This window comes from Acipenser ruthenus, chromosome 27 (assembly GCF_902713425.1).
Source record: "Acipenser ruthenus chromosome 27, fAciRut3.2 maternal haplotype, whole genome shotgun sequence".
Taxonomy (NCBI): Eukaryota; Metazoa; Chordata; class Actinopteri; order Acipenseriformes; family Acipenseridae; genus Acipenser; species Acipenser ruthenus.
This window is the reverse complement of record NC_081215.1, coordinates 20159231-20179454: the sequence shown is the minus strand read 5'-3', so window position 1 is coordinate 20179454 and position 20224 is coordinate 20159231. Positions and strand designations below refer to the sequence as shown.

General features: G+C 34.5%; 2 protein-coding genes across 6 annotated transcripts in view; both read left to right on the top strand.

Annotated features, from left to right (window-relative positions):
• The first annotated feature begins 1944 nt into the window (after positions 1-1944).
• LOC117432175 (calcitonin gene-related peptide-like) lies at positions 1945-7587 on the top strand. Of its 3 annotated transcripts, XM_034053706.2 has the most exons (5): positions 1947-2057; positions 2856-2947; positions 3326-3460; positions 5405-5589; positions 6115-7587. In XM_034053706.2, exons 2-4 carry the CDS (start codon positions 2862-2864, stop codon positions 5562-5564), a joined length of 381 nt encoding a protein of 126 aa, XP_033909597.1. In that variant the 5' UTR covers positions 1947-2057; positions 2856-2861; the 3' UTR covers positions 5565-5589; positions 6115-7587. The 3 variants fall into 3 exon arrangements, with proteins under 3 accessions (XP_033909596.1, XP_033909597.1, XP_033909595.1); XM_034053705.3 differs by lacking the exons at positions 5405-5589; positions 6115-7587 and adding an exon at positions 4221-4817 and having other exon boundaries at positions 1945-2052; XM_034053704.3 differs by lacking the exons at positions 5405-5589; positions 6115-7587 and adding an exon at positions 4221-4816.
• A 497-nt stretch (positions 7588-8084) lies between these two features.
• LOC117432287 (protein inscuteable homolog) overlaps positions 8085-20224 on the top strand; it is a 57934-nt gene continuing 45794 nt past the window's right edge. The window contains exon 1 of one of the 3 annotated variants that reach the window (XM_059001824.1): positions 8085-8252. The gene's annotated coding sequence lies outside the window, so the exon portion shown is untranslated. Of the gene's footprint in view, positions 8253-12632; positions 12756-15038; positions 15058-20224 lie in introns of those variants that run through there. The other 2 variants (XM_034053973.3, XM_034053972.3) reach the window with 2 other exon arrangements.

Below are 20224 nucleotides of genomic sequence, written 5' to 3'. Positions count from 1 at the left end.
GGCAGACGTTGGGGAAGGGAGGGGGGATCTTTGGAAAGTTGAAAAGGAAGCGATATGACCATCATATTAAATAATGAAGGATTTTATGACAGATTGAACCATGTATAAACAAGTAAGATTGAACATTTTTCATTGAATTATAGCAATAGCTGAAATGGCACATAAAAAGAAAAAAATAACAGAGAAATGTTTAACTTACCGGTAGTCTTATTCATAACAATGAAGTGAATCAAGTGACCTTGATGTGTTAGATCTCAACCCTTATACTCTACTAAAAGCTTTTTAAAACAGGTCAAACATTTTCAGATCATATATGTAAATATAACCTCTTCCAGTATACTAAGGGCCCTGTGCATCTTATTACTGGTATCACCTTTCAATAGGCAGGAGTTGCAATAAGGCTGTTTGTGTGAAGAACTAGAATGTATCATAGATTGATATGATTTTCTAAGAATTCAATAGGAATGGCCTGCAACTTACTGTAGTGTTGTCTTCCATAGATACAATGTTAAAAATACAATTGTTTGCTGAAAGTGTAGATTGAAGAACTGATAATGAATTGTTGCACTCATTCACACACAAGTGACACTGGAAAAACAAGATAAAAAGAACATATCATTTTAAGTCATACAGCCAAATATAATATATGATTCTGTGTACTATGCTACTGGCTAGAAATGTACACATTTTCAACAGATATGAATACATCAAATTGGAGGTCTGTGAACCCAGGAATGGAACATGGATATTAATCTGGATTGCATATAAATAAAAAGCAGTGGAAATAATTGGTATACACTTCTGCAGTTAACATCTCACTGCTTGCAGTGCCTGGAACGCTGCCTCTGCCTAATTCATGTGATTTACTGGTTCTGTCATCTGTCTACTACTTAGTTCAACAGCACTAAAAGGCTCATCCACACTAATGGGGTTCTGCTGTGACGCAAGGCAGTCTTTCAGCTGCAATGCTTTATGATTCAAATCCCAATAATGAAAAGTACAGGACATTTGATGCAGTACAACAAACAGATTTGTAATTGGTTTTGACAGACTCTATTCACATTATCATCCAGATCTGGACAGCCATTCATTGTGACAAACCAAGTAATGATCAAACAGACTGATTTCGGGGGATAAGAAGGGAGACAGTATCATCCCAACAATGGAACAAGTATAATACTAGTACATCATTTTCACAAATAGCAGATAAACAACAATTTAAGTAAAACAATGCCCACAGGCTGAATGTCATTGTGAATTAAACTGTTTCTTTCTTTAGAAATAATTCCAATATATTTTGAGAGGTAACATGACAGAATATTGTTTAAGAATTTCTTTTTTTATATCCATTGCACCATTTAAGATGGTACATTTAACAGTTACAGGTGCTTTTAAATGAAAAAAAAGCATAAAGTAAACTAATCTTTCATCTGAGAGTTCAGTCCAAATTGAATTAAATTATGATAACTTTGTGTAACTAGTTTAAATAAGCTATTGAGTACGCTGTCAATACTGATGAGGAAAAATGCCCATGTGTATAGCTGTAGTTCACAATTCCGTACAGCAGATGTCTCTGCTATCAAAGTCTGGATTGTGTTTATTGATTTGGCATTTGAAAAATAGCATGCAATGTTACTTCTTTGGAAGCCCATAAAATATGTATTGCTTGGGATGATTTCTTTGACCGTTCATTTGATTTGCTCCTGTTTAATTAATGATCTCAATGCATAGTTAGATATCAAATGGTCAACATGACTGGAAGATTTTGTGAATGGAGCATTTAGTGACTAAAGAATGACGTCATTGGAGTGCTATATCACTTATTAGTGTGCCAGATCTCAGAGCTGGTTGTGGATTGGCTGGCCTCTGTAGCCGGAGTCTGTGATAGGCTGATGCATGATAATTAAACACCTACACAGTGGGTACACAAACCCTAGTGGTAGATATATAGAGATGTGCACCTTAGTTGCATTCAACAGCATCAAGAGTTGGTCTACAAGTTGAAAGAAATCAACTTAATCTATTTTTTCACAGGAAGACCTAATACTCACGGTAAGGTAAGCCATTTATTAGAGCTTTTGTTTTTCTTCTTGTTCTTCTCTTTGCTTAAATGTTGTGTACTGTGCATATACTTTTGTTGGTAGCAGTTTTTGAGAACATAATACAATGTTTTATAAGGTTTTGGACCTGTTGTAGAAAATGTCATTCTTGAATAGATTTCCTATGTCAGTGTAATATAAATCTTATTTGGGTGGATTTTCAAGAGGACACATATTGTATATAACCTGCACTTTCTGAGAACCTATTCTCTAGTTCATTAGAGTAATGCACATATCCCCAAGAGAAGGCTTGCAGCAATCAATATTTTTGATGATACTGCTAATGCAATAACCTGCTCTTGTTCATTTCTAAAAGTGCAAGCAGCACTTAGTCTTTTGAGCTGTTTTCTTAATGTAATGTATGCTTGGATATTCGCCATGTACACATTTAAGTGCAATGTGGATAATTGGTAGACCAATTGATAGTGAACTATACTTTAAACTTTTTAAATAAACCATTATGAAAACCGCAAAAGAGCAACAGTTAAGTGTCACAAAAAAGCAGTCTAATTGCCAGAAGTTATTCATATTTAAATAATGCTGTGTTTCCTATTAAAACATGCTTTTGCTGTATGCTTAATAGTATAGTAGCATATTTGAAAACAGTTATTTATTTTTATTAGGTAAATACTGAACCTTATATATATTATATGAATTGAATCTATTGTTTGGTATTATTGTTAAAGTGGCTCATTATGTAGGCATATTTTAGTTATAAACTGCTCTGGAATACCTAAAGCTGTCTTTCAATTTTAGGGAACCATGGTTGTGTTGAAGATCTCTGCTTTCCTTGTTGCTTATGCTTTGGTTGTGTGTCAGATGTACAGCTCACATGCAGCTCCAGCCAGGTGAGTTGCAATGTATTTTAATTTTTTTTAACTGAATCATTAGCTGCAGAGAAATTCATTTCCTAATCAAACCGTCACTTTATAAAAAAAAAATACAGTGCCAGAGTAAACATAGCAATTCATTATTCAAATTCAGTAGCATTTTCTTGATTAAATTAAATAAGGCTGTTATTAACTGTCCGGTTCCTGCTATTGACATTCCTCTCAATTACAACTTTAAACTTCAGTGTGTCTTTTAGTGCTATAAATGGAACACATTTAACTGATTGTCTTAATGCACTCAGGGATCTCTATCCTGTTTTAGCATTGGCAACTCTGGACATTCAATAGCTACATTTAACTATTAGGTGATGGTTTTCATTTACTCTTTGCCTGCAGAACTGGGCTTGAGTCTATGACAGATCGTGTGACACTCAGTGATTATGAAGCCCGAAGGCTACTTAATGCTTTAGTAAAAGAATTTGTGCAAATGACGACAGAAGAACTTGAGCAGCAAGTGACCGACGGAAGCAGGTATGAAATACCTAATATTTTTTTTCCAGTAATATAAGTAATTCATGATACCTGCATCCAGCATAAACACATAACATAACATATTTTTTAAAAGAAAAGTAAAAATGTTATCCCTCCATTTTAAAGTCACAATTTTGAAAATGGTCCACTGGTTTTAACTGTCATTCTCTTCATATGATTAAGAGCAATTCCACTGTGACATCTATTACAGTGGGGCTGTCACTGTTTGCGTTAAAATATGCAGGATTTAGAGGTATGTGGTCAGGAAAGAGATAATTTAAATCATATTGGAGAAAGAAAGAAAGAAAAAAGTTATTCCATTTTCTGTCACAATTTTGCATGGATTTATTTATTCATTTATTTAAAAAAATAAGTTGAATAAGCTTGTTTGCCTGCTGATAAATATTCTGAAGAGAATGCGCGAGGGAATGGATTTCTGATGCATGCAATATCTGAACTGTTCTAAGTGGTTTAAACAATGGATGTGCATGTCCTTTCAGTAATACAAGATAGTAAAAATAAAAAGGCATGTTTTTTTTCAAATGTATTCTATATTGTAGATGTATTATATTTATTTGTAACTTATCAGAGTTTAGTAGTCTGATAGGCTTCATAACAATTTATATATAATTCTGGAATATTTGCATGACATTTGCCTGTAGTATTTATATTAAAGTAGGTAGTGCTAAGAATGACCTGAGTATGCATGTGTGCATGTTGTTATTATGAGCCTGTTTTTGCATGTTGTCTTTTTCTACAGCCTGGATAGAACTATTTCCAAACGCTGCTCCAATCTGAGTACGTGTGTGCTGGGAAAACTGTCACAGGAGTTGCACAAATTGCAAAGTTACCCTCGCACTGATGTCGGAGCTGGAACTCCTGGCAAGAAAAGAAACATTGTGAATGCGCTGGAAAATGAACGCTATGCAAACTATGAAGAAACCTTTCAAAGCAACTAAGAAACCTTCCTTTTCTCTCCCTTCCCCCCTTTTTTTTTTAACTTGATGCATGTGGATTTACCCTGCTTGATTGACTTGATATCAACCCTGATTGCTAAGCCTTTGTTAGTTTCTTTTGACTCCATTTTCGACAGAGAATGATAGAGTTGGATTTATATTACTATAAAAATTAAATAATTAAATTATATTAATAAAATCAACCTATGGTTAGCCAAAAATAATTGTTTCGTTTAGATTTTTTTTCTGACTTCTCTGGTAATAATAAATGCTACTTTCATGCGTGACTAAGTTTCATGTTTAATAAACTTATTTTTCTACCAGGAAACCTCTTGCTTTTTTTAAATGTAATATTCATTTAAAGTAATGTAATGTTAATTAGATGGGTTTACGTCATAAAATAAATTAGTTTATCGTTTATATATTTAATGTCTTGCTATATATATATATATATATATATATATATATATATATATATATATATATATATATATATATATATATATATATATATATATATATTAGCCAGCATGCATAACTAAAGCAAGCATATAGATTTTGGATTTTGGTTATTGGAGACATATTTTAATGAATTGAACTATTAGTAACTGGTTCCCCCTGATTTAGACTGCTTCAGACTAGATTAGCCCATTATTAGATCACCTATTAAAATATTTTAACGAAATGCTCTTCAAGATGATACACAGGTAAGAATTATGTTATCCAATTAAATGCATTCCATTTCGAATTTTGAGTCTATATTGTTACTTTTATTTTGTCATGTAATAGTAGATCGTTTGGAATTATATTTATATATTGAAATAATCTATATTGTGGTAGTCTTCTCACTCAAGTAAAATGCATATTATATAACAAAGTAATGTATTTATTTAAGTCTATTTACTTTGCTCAAAAGGAATTGATGTTGTGTTTTGAATGAAGGTTGATTTGTTCTCAACCGTCATTTGTTTTTCCTTCCATGCTGCAGCATTACAGCACAGAAACGGGCCTGTAATACAGCCACTTGTGTCACTCACCGACTGGCAGATTTCCTAAGCAGATCAGGAGGGATGGGTAACAGCAACTTTGTACCAACCAACGTGGGAGCCAAGGCATTTGGCAGGCGAAGGAGAGACATCCAGATGTAGAATAGAAATGACCTTCAGGAACAGGGTGAATACAACTTTACTTCAAATATACATGTGGAAACAGTCATACAACTTGAACAGTATAAAACTAGCGAGAAACAACCGAGAGCAATGCATTAACATCTCCTACTTGCAACTCAGTTCATTCTTAAAGTTGTTTCAGTCCTTACCTTTACACAGGCTTCAAAAACAGTAAAAGTTGACACAGATTTATTTTAAAGATAGCATTTGTAATGAAACAACTATTGTCTATAGAGACATTTGTGTAAACTTCTTAGCTGGCTAACTAACTTTGTGCAGTTAATATTGATAATGCAATAATTAGTGTAGGATTGACCTAACCTTTAATCTCTAAGTCTGAAATGATATTTATATTACATCATTTTCTCTTTATATTCAGTTACAGTCAGTGGTTAATACCAAAACCTTGAAAATGTATAGTCTAAATGTAATTGATTGGTGTAATCATAACTATGCTGGAAATGTGAATTTGTGACATGTCTAAATTTGTACTTTGTAATCATTGTTTTTAAAACTGTGCTTTTTTCAGATCAACACAACTTGACAAGGCAACATTACATTTATTTTGGGTAAACGAAACTCATGTCTCCAATCTCCTCCTTTATAGAAGAATGGCATAGAGAATAGAGGACTGACTTCATGTCCTCTTGATGTTATAAATATTTGTTTTGCTTTTGGCAAAGAAAAAATAGAGCACTTCTGTTATGTATATTACAAGAAAATCCTGAATATAAATCTATTCGTTTTTATATGCAAATCTATTTCAAATAAGAACATGATAGGATTGATGATTTATTTATCCTTTGGCATACAGTACATATGTGCAATGTGATCCACGCACCTCGAACTTGTCATGCCAGCACTCTGCAGTATCTCGGGGATTACATTAAAATTCTGCCTAGCAAGGCTGATCTGTAAATTGCTGTGTGTTGTGCCTTGATGTAAAACACTTCAGAACATGATTGTACAGTATGTTAAAAAAAAAAAAAAAGAAAAAAAACTCAATATTGTAACAATTGTGAATTTCAGCAAGATTAAAAATGTATTTTAGATACAGTTGGACTGGAATACTTGTCTTATTCCACAGAGATGATGTAGATGGAAGTGACTTTTATATGTCTATGTGAGCACAAGTCCTTGTTCATCATTCAACATGCTGCTTCATCTCATCACACTTTAAAAAAAGCCTGCCAGAACTGAAGAAAAGTCACCTGTTCCTTATTACACACTCCGGGGAAAAATGAAATACAGCCCCATTAACTAGATGGCAGACCTTTGCTCTCGAATTTTGGCTTGCCAGTTTACAGGTACTCTTTAACAAGTAGTACTGTTCCTAAAGAAGTCACACCTTCATAATCCAGATAATCAGATAATACCACAACAGGGGTGCTGCCGTTTCTATTTGCCTGGCATGTTTATTACACCACTGAAAGTGATATGCAGGGCCCAGGTTAACATTGGAATCTACTGCAAAGTTTGTTAAATGTAAAAAACATGCTACTTGTGAGATGATTCTCTTAAGCTTTAACATTGCTACTGTAAATTAAAGCTTTTCAAACACTTCAGAGCATGTGACACTGACATGGGTTTTCCTATTTTCTTTGCTTCTATTCTGCTAACCTTTTTGGTAACTGGGTGAGTATGCTTATAGTTTCATTGTAGGTCTGAAGAGTTGCCAGCTGTGATGAAATATTACAATTGCATTGAAATAGGGTGGTAGGATTTTATTCCTAAATGATATACTTTTGTTTAAATGTATATCCAAGCATTTTAGCAATTTAGTGGCAGGACACTAGCAAAGCAAATGTTCTATACCGCAGCATGAGGCAGTGCTAGCACAAGGACTGTAGCTACAATGGTGTTTGCCTTTGGTTGAATGGTACAGCAGTGGAAGGGAAGTTAATTCCAGTCTTTAATTAACTCCTCTTTCTATCAATAGAGGGAAAATGCCTGTTCATTTTGCAAAGCAAGAACCCAATAAAAGTAATTCAAGATCTCTTAAGCACTCTGATATTCTTTGCATCTCATTTATTTTTAAACATTAACAGAGTTTTAACATACTTTTACTTGACATTACGTTACAAGATTGATATACAAAGAAATTCGTTATTCCATACTTATTTTTTATATCCAACCACCAATCCCATGAAAAGGACACAATGTGCTTCAATCAGTCAGGCATCACTTTTTTTCTCCCCAAGAATCCTGTTCCATTTTATTTGATAGGATACATACATTTATTTTAACTCCATTACAAAATCTAACTTTAATAATAATAATAATACTAAAATCAATACAAATGTTTCCTCCCACCTACGTGTGATTTTGAGAACAACTTCTGCGCTACATATATATATATATATATATATATATATATATATATATATATATATATATATATATATATATATATATATATATAACGCGTGAAAGCTTCAGAAGACAGTGAAGTATTTAGAGCATATAAGCCCAAAAGTAGAAAGTTAAACACAAGAAATGTAAGGTAAGGTTAAATCATGTGAAACAGGTGTGCTGCACGTGCTGTTTTGTTAAACACACCTGAGAGTGAGACCGGACTCGCTGCTGGTTCAAACAATATTGGAAAAACACTCGGAAACCGGTGCATTTTAACACAACTACACTTCTTGACGTTACAGGAGAAAACAGGTAAAGGCACATTCCGTGTGTAAAAAGTAGACTTTATTATAACATGTGATTCGTGGCTGCTAAGTTGTAGCGTGTGTTTTGCGTCAATGGCATATTGTTCAATTGGATCTGAAGAGTAAATACGGTATATAATTGTGTACTTTGTTCATTTCCCTTGAAATTGAATATACAGCACTTGAAATTCCAGATTTGCAGTGTATCCATTGTCACAGACAAATTATATTGGGCACTACAACCTGTAAAACAAATGTTTTTAAACCGGTGCTATACTGACAAATTATCCATTGGAATTATTGAGTTCATAATAGATGCTGGATATAAATTATAGTGGATGGTGTGTGTTTTTTTTTTTTCATCTACGTAGTTATTATCCATAGTAGTCATTATGTAAATGAAAACTTCGTCACCCATTCTATAAAAAAATGGGGCCATAACAACAGTAATAATAATAAACATTTTAAATAATAAATAAATAAATAAATAAATAAATAATGTGATATCCGTATAATGTGAAATAATGTGATGTGAAATAATGTGAGGGCAGCAGTGTGGAGTAGTGGTTAGGGCTCTGGACTTGACCGGAGGGTCGTGGGTTCAATCCCAGGTGGGGGGGGGGGGGGGGCACTGCTGCTGTACTCTTGAGCAAGGTACTTTACCTAGATTGCTCCAGTAAAAACGGTCCTCCTAATTGATTGTGTGGACTTGCCTATTCCCAGCAATACATTCCTAAACTCGTAGGCATACAGACTCATAGGTTCTCCTAACCTCAAATGAGATGTAATTTCATTTTACAGATCTTTAAACAACACAATTTAGATGCAAATCCTATGGGAAATGAACATTTTTTCAATTAAATTACAGCAGAAGCAAGAATTTAACCAATGGAAAAATATGTGGATATGTGCTAGGATTTGGATAGACCAGCTTGGTGCATTTGAAATACTTGAATCGGATTTTCAATACCATCTCCCTCTCTTTATTCCTGAATAGTGGGATACTGTATATCAATCCACAATATGTTGATTCCTTTTCCATTGTACTACGGCTTACAGATGATGTACTCTCAAATAGTTTAATGAGCACAGATAGAAGTGTGTGTGTGTTTTGTTTTCCATAGGCATACCGTATCAGCCATACTCCAACAGTGATTTTATGCCCCAGCCCTATTTTTGCCCCAACCACACCCAACAACTTTTTGCCCACAGCTACAGCACACCTCGATTTTGTCCTAGCATATTCTTACTTTCTTAGCTGTGGTTTATATGATCACCCAGTAAATTGATTTTTTTTTTAGCCTGGTTGATAATGTACCTGTATCTGTAAGATCATTTTTTCTGTTTAATCCTTGGCGACGACACGGACGGACTATGTGTTGATGTTACCTCTTGTTACTTAATTTATATTAAATTGTGAACCACTTATTTAGGCATGTGTCATTTTTTAAAAATGTTAAGTACTGATACTCAAAAAGGCCAGTTGACAGTGTAAAGAGTTTTAGTGTGTTATTTATTTATTAATTTCATTTTTTTGCTGTTTTATTTTTTCTGTTGTTGGTGTCTAAATAATACAATACATAATAATGTTATTCAGACCCTTGTCTTGTTTGTAAGATTTCCAATCCTCCTACAGTAGTTCTCACAAGAACAGATTCACCATTAGATGGCAGTGTAAAATATATATATTTTCATCTTTTATATACTTTGGTTTTTATCTAAATCATGTTTGAGAATCTAAACTTTGTCATTTTTAGGATTTCAGATTTTCATTATGCAAATCTACAGTACTTGTAATAAGCAGAGGCAATGCAGTGAATTGCTCACAGAAAACTATTCTTCTGTATAGGCAAACTTTCTCCTTATTAGAGCAGGGATAGAAGTAAGATTCCTATTGCATAGCAGTTTCACCCATTCCAGGTTTGATATGAGCTTGCTTAGCCACATTGTGTATAGGTAACAAGTTCAGATGCGTTGTCAAAGTCATGGTGAAACCAGGAGTGGATCAAACTGCTATGCAATGGGAGTCTTATTTTCATTCCTGTTAGAATATTGCAATGAACATAACATAATACAGTAAATGCTTTCTTGGTTGTTTTAACGCAGGTCAAACATTTTTTGATGTCCAATATTAATAATTGCAATTTGTAATACTAGGTTTAAAGTGTAAATTAATAATGCATTATTTCATTGTGTGCCGTTAGATCTGGTTAAAGCGTGATGCAGCATACTGTATGTGCACTAAACTGGTTGCAGAAGTAAAGATGAAGGGGGAGTCATTCCAATGAACTCCACAGTAAAGGTTTTTCAGTGACGTGTAAAGGATAATTACCTCTAAAAGGGAAACTGCGTGTAATACAAGTCCTAATTGTAGTGATACTATAATGATCTAGTTACGCTAGTCGCCTTACTGTGAACATTATTACACCTTGTGATGATATATCAAAGGGCAACTAGGCAATTCCTACAACTGAATGTTAGGAGTTACAGTGTGCTTACAATTTAATTGCATCATATCATTTGAGCTTAAATGCCCCAAGCCAAAAGCACTGGCATTGAACATAACAAGGAGGCCTTTCCAGATGATTGAGTCCTATTATGAGAATCCTATTGCTGTTAGAATATGGATATGCTATAAATGTAATAGTAAATATTATAATGTTTGGGATACAAGTACGGTGGCCCTGAAGTGCAAATTTAAAAATGCAAATTGCAAATGTTTTGCAATTTGTGTTTTGCACTTCAGGGCCAACGTATATAAACCCCAAAAATACAAATGGTATGCATTAACAGACAGGGAAAATGACCTGATGGAACATGCAATACACCCATTGACGTGCTGACTTTAATTCATGGTTCCGACATTCAAAACTCTTTGCTTTTTTTATAGGAAGCAGCCTTTAATAACCAATACATACCAACATGTACACAATTATTGGAACCCTTCATTTTACATGACTTCCTATTTGCACCTTTTGTCACAACACTTTCCAGTGTAATTTAAAAGCTTCCTAAAACTAAAATCCAGCATTAAACAGACATATTGTAGACGCATGTTGATATCAATAGATTATTCAAATTAGTTATCATTAAATAAGTATCAATTGGTTTAGAATTGCATATCCATAAACAATTGATTACCATATACAATGGTTGTATACTGTAAACATGTAGATTAGCATATAAATTAATTACTTACTGATGCCATGCAAAATAAAGCTTTACTGTACAGTTTCCTACACTGACCTAATGTACACATGGTCTAAGCTTTCCAGAAAGCAGATGGGTATTACATGTGGATGGAAGGTGTACATCTACCATAAACGTGCTCAAAACATTTAATCAATGTGAACCAAAAGTTATTTCTCCTATATACATGTATTTTATGCAAAGCGCTCTGTGATGCCCTACACACTATATTTAAAAAAAAATAAAAAAAAATGTACGTTTGTATAGTGAATGTATGTATACCACACAATTGACATCAGCAATATTTCCTAGAGGCCAAGAATTAATGGGCATGGATACTCTACACCCCTTTTAGAGGTCAGAGCTGGGGCACAGTGCAGAACATGTGAAAAACATCCAGTTCTGTAAACCGGGAGACAAATATGTTGGCGTTCTTTTCCCACATAATATCTTAGACTGTTCACATTCACTTTTGATAATTGTAGTAAAATATTAAGGCTGCTCCCACTGCTTAATTAATACAATTTATATGTGGAGTTAGCATAATGCAGCACAGCAAATCAGTACATGTGTTTCTCAGTAATTTAAACCACCCAGCAGCTTTCAGTTTTCCAGAAGACAGTCGTTTCCAGGGCAGTGCTGAAACGAGACGCCCTGACAATAAAATGAAATGGTAAAATTCCAGAAATAACATGTCTGCACATAACAAAACATTTAACTTTTTAAACAAAGGTTTGTTCTTGATTTCATTATTTTGAAAGAAAGTGAATAAGATGTTTTGAGAGCTAGCTTCTGTGCATGTGTGGATTCTTCATGGATTTATATTCCCCCCCCCCACCCCCCCTTTCTGGTGTACATCTGGATTTTAGCTCCATTCATTTATACAGCTTTTACTGTTTTGTGGTTAGTATTTTTTTTTCCTTGCACTTTTTAAAGTTATTTACCTTCTACTGTTTTTATACAAACTTAGACCTAACAAAGTCTTTAATTACATTTTACCAGAACTGACCACTCTGCAATTCCATGCTTGACCGCAAAATCTTTAAGAATAGTCTTGCTTGCCTGATGGTAGACAAAAATAGAATAGTTTCATGTCTGGTTGGACCGAAGCCCAGCTGAAACTATGCACTGTGTGACTGACAGAAGGATGTGGTCTTTAGTCAAAAGCAAAATTCTAAGATCAATTTAGACTTGAAGTGTGCCGTACTCCAGTTTGTTGAAGGAACCAGGCAGATCTGTAGAAACAGCTACACTGTGTAGATTGTGCTAGACTAATCAAGTAAAAGGAAACATCCAGTCTATCTGCACAAAAACTTTTGGGGTAAGTACTGTCTGTTAAATGTTTTTGTGTATTGTGCTGAACTCTGAGAAACTGTGTAGCGATATTTTTAAAACTCTAGTTCACTTGATGAAACAAGTTCACTGTTTGTCTTTTGTAGTGTGTCCATTCATGGTATCCGAGACAAGTGTGTGTTTCAACCCCTGCAAATTATGTTTGAGAGTTAGGGTTAGAGATACAGTAGCTGAAATGTGTCTTCAGCATGTAGTTCGTTATTTGCCTTTTCAGAGTGCAGTAAATGTTTTGAAAGCTTGTTTGGTTTTATTTTTTTTCTAAATAAATCAGTATACCATTGTGTCATCGTTAATGTTGTTATTAAACTAAAATATGACCTGCATGCAAAAAAGGACTCAAACGATTTAAATTGAGTGGAAATGTTTTTTTTTGTTTGTTTGTTTTTTCTTCTGAAATCAGTCTTTGTGAGCTAATTGATTCAAGGTCTTACTGTAAACCACTAAAATAATGATTTCTCATTAAAGAGAAAGAACAAAGTTAGAGGAGAATTATATATATATATATATATATATATATATATATATATATATATATATATATATATATATATATAATCTCACACACACGCACAGAGTATTCTCCATCTAGGAGAACACCACTCAGAAAGCAAGCTCTCTTGGCCAAAGTGTTCTTTAAGACACCAGGCACAATATCCATCAATAAATATGTATTACTTGTCATGACGCACGTGCATCAACATATGAAATTAACTGAATACATAAGAAAAAAGCAACAGGCAAGTGTATGTTAATAAAGTAATGTTAGGGTTAGGGGACCACTAACATATAGCTAGTAAATATGGACTGTAGAGGAGGTGTATACTGGGAAACTATGGCCCCCGAGGGAAGAACTATAGTTACCAAGGGGACTATAATGCCTGAAGCCGCAGGAACGTTAAGTCCATTGCATATAGTTATTTTTGGCATAGAACTGTTTGTCTGACTTTCTCACTGCGGCAGAGAATTCTCGGAGGAGACAGTTGAGTTTGTATTTATTTACATCGCTGAGTTGGATTTGTTTGAATTTTAGGAAGTCAGAAAACACTGAAAATGATTTTAGTGTTTGCAGCATTTGTGCTTTGTAGTATATTTTCTAATTCATTTGCTGTTGTCCGCCATTTTGCTTTATTGTGTGAGGAGAGAAAGGATGTTAAACGTGAAAACCAAATTTGAGGGAGTTTGTAAAAAACAATATATATATATATATATAATATATATATATATATAGACTGTAAGCAGCATCACAAGGGCAATAGTTGGATATATCTGTGAGGTTTTAACCAATCACATGCCAGGCCAGAATTTCTAAGGACTGATTTATAATATAATTTTATTTAAAAAAAAAAACTCACCGTTTTATGTATCATTACACCAGACAGAAAACGCAATGAGCGTACTGAATATTTCAAGGCAAATCTCAGTGTGCTCTGGGATTTAGCAGAGTGTTCACTTGCATGATATGGTAAACAAGATGCATGTGCTTCACAAAGCATACAATAAATTAACTTTCTGTGTTCACGATCCAATAATTCACAAACAACATTTGGTTAGTTTGCACAGTTATCTGGTTACCATGCCATTAGTCTTGTGTATTATAAAACTTGATATCCACCCGTGTAAACAGGTTGCATGATACTACTACCCATTAATATCCAATCCATTTTTATTTAATTATGTCATCATCAGGAATATAAATTCATAGGTGTTTTGAATAAAGCTGTGGATGCTAGTCTGGCCTTAAAATGTGTTTGTATATGTGGCAGTCCCTGTTGTAAATGCATAGAAATAAAGATAAACCACTAATGATATGTATTAAAGTGGCTGAAATCCAGATGGGAGGGGAGCCATGCTTTAGTGAATACAGTACTGTTTTAAGGCTTACAGCTGAACATATTAATGAAAGCAGCTACTGGTATCAGATTTCCCTTTTGTATCCTCCCAGAAAGACTCTTTGTTTTAGATGGCGTGGCACAGCTCAGTCTTTCTGGGGGTTAAATTAAATGAATATTGGTCTGTCTTTTTTTTTTTCTGTTGGTCAGCGGCAGGACTTTTCTTATCTTTTTAGAACTTTGTGCATGTCAATTTAAGCAGCTTCAGCCAACAACATACTGTCCTTGCCTGACCTGCACTTGCAATCGCTATGAAGGTCTTGAATGTGCAGTTTGGTTATTAACGGGAAAGAAGCCCCAGAAGAAGGGGGGACAGATTCACTCCAGGTGAAATGACCATGACAGTGGAAAACTATCTGAAAGCAAGGGCTGCAAATAGAGGTATCTTTAACCTAGTGTAGTACCATGTCGCTAAACATTTGAGACCTGTATAATGAATGCATGCACATAGTATGGGAAATGTGTGGAATTATTTTGTTTGCTTCAATCGCTTTGAAGTATTACAGGGCACACTGTGCCTTTTACTGTATAAAAATAGATTTGCTACCTCCTGCGCACTACATTTTGCTGTTGCATTCACAATTGCAAATATTATGGTAGGTTGATCAACTGGTGAATTGCCCCTGAAGTAATTCCACTACCCTACCTTTGAACTGCTTTAGTTTGCCTACGATACAAGATCTTGCCTATATGAGCAGCTAGATTCATACCAGGTGTACTGTCAATTTGTATGCTTTGTAACATGTTGCAAGCAGCTGTCTAGTGTTTGCTAAAATGGGCATTCTTCTTCCAACATGCCATTTCAAGTTACGTTCTGGCATGTGTGTTTCGTTTGAGACTTTCTCCTGCCAAACTCTTTATTTTGCAAAGCCACTTTTAAGCCTATTAGTTCAGCTCCTAATTCTGTAGAATTGTCAAATTGTGGTACTTTTGCTGATTCACAGAATGGCAATGCTCTGTAAGGTCTGATTTTTCCCAATAGGTGAAATCAAATGGTGACCTGCCAATAAGTTAGTAATACACCTGTTGAATGTAAAGTGGAACATTATTCCTTGTTAACCTGGAAAATGCAAAGACAGTTGTTGCTCATACCGTACTTGCACAAGGTGTCTTGTCGAATATGTGCTTGTTAGATTATACCTTTTAGCTTCACCTGTCAAATTCTCACGAGATACTCTTTTTGTAGTCCTTGCATGTTTAACAGCGAGTGATGGAATAACAAGCACTCCTGGTGCTACATGTCAAGTTAGTTATCCTACATTTGATACATTTACCTTGTGTAATAATTTAGTTCCACTAACAAATACCTCATTTCCATCAGGCAGTGGTTCAATATATACATAATTTATCCACAAATGATCGAGATAGTCATCTGGCGTGTGCTTTTATTTATTACATTTTTTTTGCATTGTGATGTGACCTAGAAATACTTAAAAGTATCCTTATATGTAGTAAAATTGAAGGGTGGGACATAGTTTCAATTCCATAAACCAGAATTTGTTTTTGTTTGTTTGTTCTATTTTTACTTCAGAATAAATGGTTCAACAAAATACTGTGTAGCAAGATTTTTAAACTACAAATCCAAGCCTGCCAAGGGTCCTTAGAACTAACCCATAATCTAACTCCAAAACTACATTCCGGTCGCACAAAAAACTTTACCCAACTCCAGTCCTGGATAGACATTCTATAATGATTCAATTAATATGTACTTTGTACCTAGTAAGAGTTTTAATTAGTTGCCGACACCTGTTTTAAAAGCTGCCTCCACTTTTACTTGACCGAGGACAGGCTAGCCCAAAAGCGCAACTAGAAGATTGTGTCCAAGAAGAGTAAAGTTTTGTTCCCCAGATTAAACACCACATAATCACATTGCAATTAAAGCTGCTTCTGGCTAAAGGTGGAGTTTTGACTTTTAATATTTATTTAGCGGATTGGGGACTACAGAGGTTCTGTTTTAATATGAATTATTTAAGCACTAGAATCAGAATATTGAGCTAGTTCTCTGTTAGATTTGAGGTGATGTGAGGTTCTAAATGGCTGGGGTTTCACTTTTCTTGGTAATGGGGTTGATTGTTCATTTGTGGGAAGAAGTCGTCGCACATTACCCATCAAAAGTTTACGTTCATAAAGGCACATAATTATGCTTTTATTTATTTTACTGAATTGTCAAACTAAGAACTATTTACTATGAATTGCAGTCTTCAGCTCTCATAATTTTAAGGAGAAAATAAATGCATGTTTTTTAGAAGGAAAAAAAATGTAATCATTGGGTAACTTTTTTGAAGTCTTCTATGTAATAACATGTTTTTTAAAAAAGCATTGACTGGTTAAACCCTTTGTGGTTATCAGAAGCTTGGGAATTGTTAGGGCTCTTCACTAAAATTGTTTAAAAAAATAAAGGACTGGTTTTAACTTTTTAAAAAGAAAGCTGTACAAATATTGACCTGATTTTATAAAAAAGCATGTGCCTTAGCAAGATTGGATATAACCTCAAAATAGCAATTAACTTTACTTACCTTCTGAGTTTCTTTGTCAACGTAGGATGAAAGCAACTTTAACTAGTTTGAAATGATTAATAACACATTCCATGACAGTTTCAAAAACATTCCTTTCTGTGTTTCCATGGGAACATACACCACCAGTACCCACAGTGAGCTTGTGTACAGCTGTTGACCCTATGAACAGGAAAAGGATACGTAACATAACTGAGAACAGTGGTACATTGTAATCCTAGTAATGGTTTATTAAACAAATTGAGGTTGAGACCAAACGGTAGGCCTATTGATGTAGCTTGGCAAGCTTAAAGCTACATATTTCTTCCGATGGATGACCGTGTTCATGGTGGTTGATATGCAGCTCTTGCAGTCAGCATACATGTTGGTAATTCAGTAAACATATGGTTCTAGGAAAGTTATTCCTATAATTAAGTTTTAATTTAGCTTTAAGCATATTTTATATAAACAGAATACTCCATGAGCACAGCTGGAGCGCTACAGTCTGTTTATTTAGCTGATTAAGGAATGACATTGTTTTTTGTGGAATAGCTGCTCTATCCTGTATCAAGCTTTTTTTTTTTTTTTTTTTTATTAATTTTCCTCCTTTTGTACAGAGGCAGCTTTTGCCAGCATTCCAAAATGTTCAAGAATAACTCCCAGGAACAGCATTTTTGGGGTTTAATAAATCTGATGTTCCCTTCACAAATCTCCTTGAGGCAGCCAGTTGACAATTTCCAATCTTTTATCTTCATTTTTTTTCCCTGCTTGAGGCAGTCAAGATACTGCACACTCAGCAGTTGTCCCTCTAGCAGATAGCCTCAAGCATGTCTCTATCATTTTTCGGTACACACAGGTGTCTTCATATCGCTACACTACAGCAAGATTTTCAGCTCCTTTTCTTTGGTTAATGTATAAAGAGGGGGGGGGGCTCTGGAACTCATTTTAGTTAAGTGAGAAGCAGCTCAAGAATCTTTCAACCACAAAACTAAGCCCCACAGCTCTTGGATTTCATTCTAACCAGCTTCGGCAGCTCTAGGTTGCAGGAAAGGTGTTCCCTTCCTTTTCAGATCAGGTGACAATGCAGTGGCAGTTTCAGGAATATTTCTTACCTCAAGTCTGAGTAGTTGCTAAGAACTCTTTTGACTTTCTTTTCTTTAATACATGAATATATAGTTGGTGGAGCACACATACCTTTTGTTGAATTAGGAGGGTCACTGCTATAGGTAGGTACATTTCCTTGTTTTATTGTGAATTTACTTACATACAATTTCATATTAGGGTGAGAATGCATGCCATGTTGAAATTAAGTTCTGTGGGTACATTTGGGAATTAGGAAGGATTGACTAACTCGTACACATTGAACCATCTGCACTACAGACTTTTTTTTTAATATATTTATGATTGAGGTTTAAATTCTGTACACATTTCTACTTACTAAACTTGTCTAGCATAGTACTGTTCTATTTAATACTGCTTCCATGCTTTCCACTGGGCTTGAGAACAATATCTGAGAACCTGCCACTTGAAGTTCAGCAGAAACATCCATAGGTGAACTGTTGTATTATTATTTTATATTATGTCAGTTTGAGATTTAATGTACCTTTTTAAAACTTTTCTGTATGCTCTGAGGTATCACAATTTTTTCTGATGTGCAGTATAAACTATATTCATCCATCTATCTATCGCAACATAACTTTTTATTCCTCTCAGACCTGTATTTGCAGTTATATGGCACACGCTCAGTATGAGTGTTTTAGTTTTATAACACTGTTTCTTAAATATTACTGTAGGACTTTTATTCTGGGCTGCCCTGAGATGTTCTGGATTGTGCTTATTCGATTTTCTTTCTGATTTTATGTACAGAGCTAAACCTACCAGATAACAGGTCAGTCTATCATCAGCTGTCATTAAATGGAAATTACTTTTGGTCAGTACCAACTTAGGTTGGATTTAGACCACAGTTTAAAGCAATTGAGTGCTGCCAACATGAGGCCATTTCCAATGTTGTGTTTTTTTGTTTTTGTTTGTTTGTTTGTTTTTTAAAGTCGTGAAGAATTTGATCCCATTACTCAGTACTGGAAATGTGCAGTAGGTTGTACAGGGAACACATTTAAGCCAATACCATTTCTCCCAGACAGTGCATAGGATTTGGAGGGAGTTGGGAAGATGAATATTGAATTAATCAATTCCTTTATTAATTATGATTTGTTCATACACTATGAACATTAGTAGTTGAATTGCCGTGTCGTTCAGGATTTAGCTTATTAGGAAAGTACTTTTAGTTGATCATGCGCAGAAGATCCTTAGTTTCTAACCCTTTTATTATTCAGAAGCTCCTTGCATTGTTTACCAGTATTCCCTAGAGGGGATCGGTGTCTAATAAACCTACTATCGTTTTACAAAGGATTGGAGCCAATGGTTTCATTTGTGACCCAACGCAACCTTACCTTTCGTAGCCACAGCAGCCTGTTTGAGTCTTTATGGAAATAATTAGAGTATCAATTTGTGGTTTTAGATCTATATTACTTGGACAAGGAACTGTATTTTATATATATATATTATATAATATATGTTTTTTCATTGTATTATCCGTAAGCTAGGAGGTATTGTGGGAATTAAAACATGGATACTTCTCAATTTCCTTTAGTTTATTAATTGCAGTGCGATCTACAGTGCTGTAAGTTATCTACATACAGGGTTTACATTAATTGATACTAAAAGGTATTTGTCTAATGGTCTAAGCTACTTTTCTGACAAGTGCTGTAACTTCTTTAAAAAAAGACGAAGGATATTTTTGATATTGCACTGAAGAAGACAAATTTGCAGAGAAAGGTAAGGTAAATGAGGTTAAAAGTCAACATACGAAGCACAGTAGGTCTGTGTTTAGTTTACTCGCTCTGTTTCTATCACTTGAACAAGTGCCACAGCATGTGTTTCTGTGGGATTTTTCTAGATGGTTTTATGATTCAAAATGATCTTTTTTTTCTGTCTTTTTACTGTATACCAGTATTTAAAAATCCCACTTAAGAAATTGTATTCGACTGCACTGTGGA

What these genes read in the sequence shown, in the direction of transcription:
- LOC117432175 (XM_034053705.3), top strand. Translation starts at nt 2,862, where the DNA reads ATGGTTGTGTTGAAGATCTCTGCTTTCCTTGTTGCTTATGCTTTGGTT. An exon ending in TCACATGCAGCTCCAGCCAG is followed by an intron (nt 2,948 to 3,325) that starts GTGAGTTGCAAT and finishes CTTTGCCTGCAG; the next exon opens with AACTGGGCTTGAGTCTATGA. An exon ending in CAAGTGACCGACGGAAGCAG is followed by an intron (nt 3,461 to 4,220) that starts GTATGAAATACC and finishes CTTTTTCTACAG; the next exon opens with CCTGGATAGAACTATTTCCA.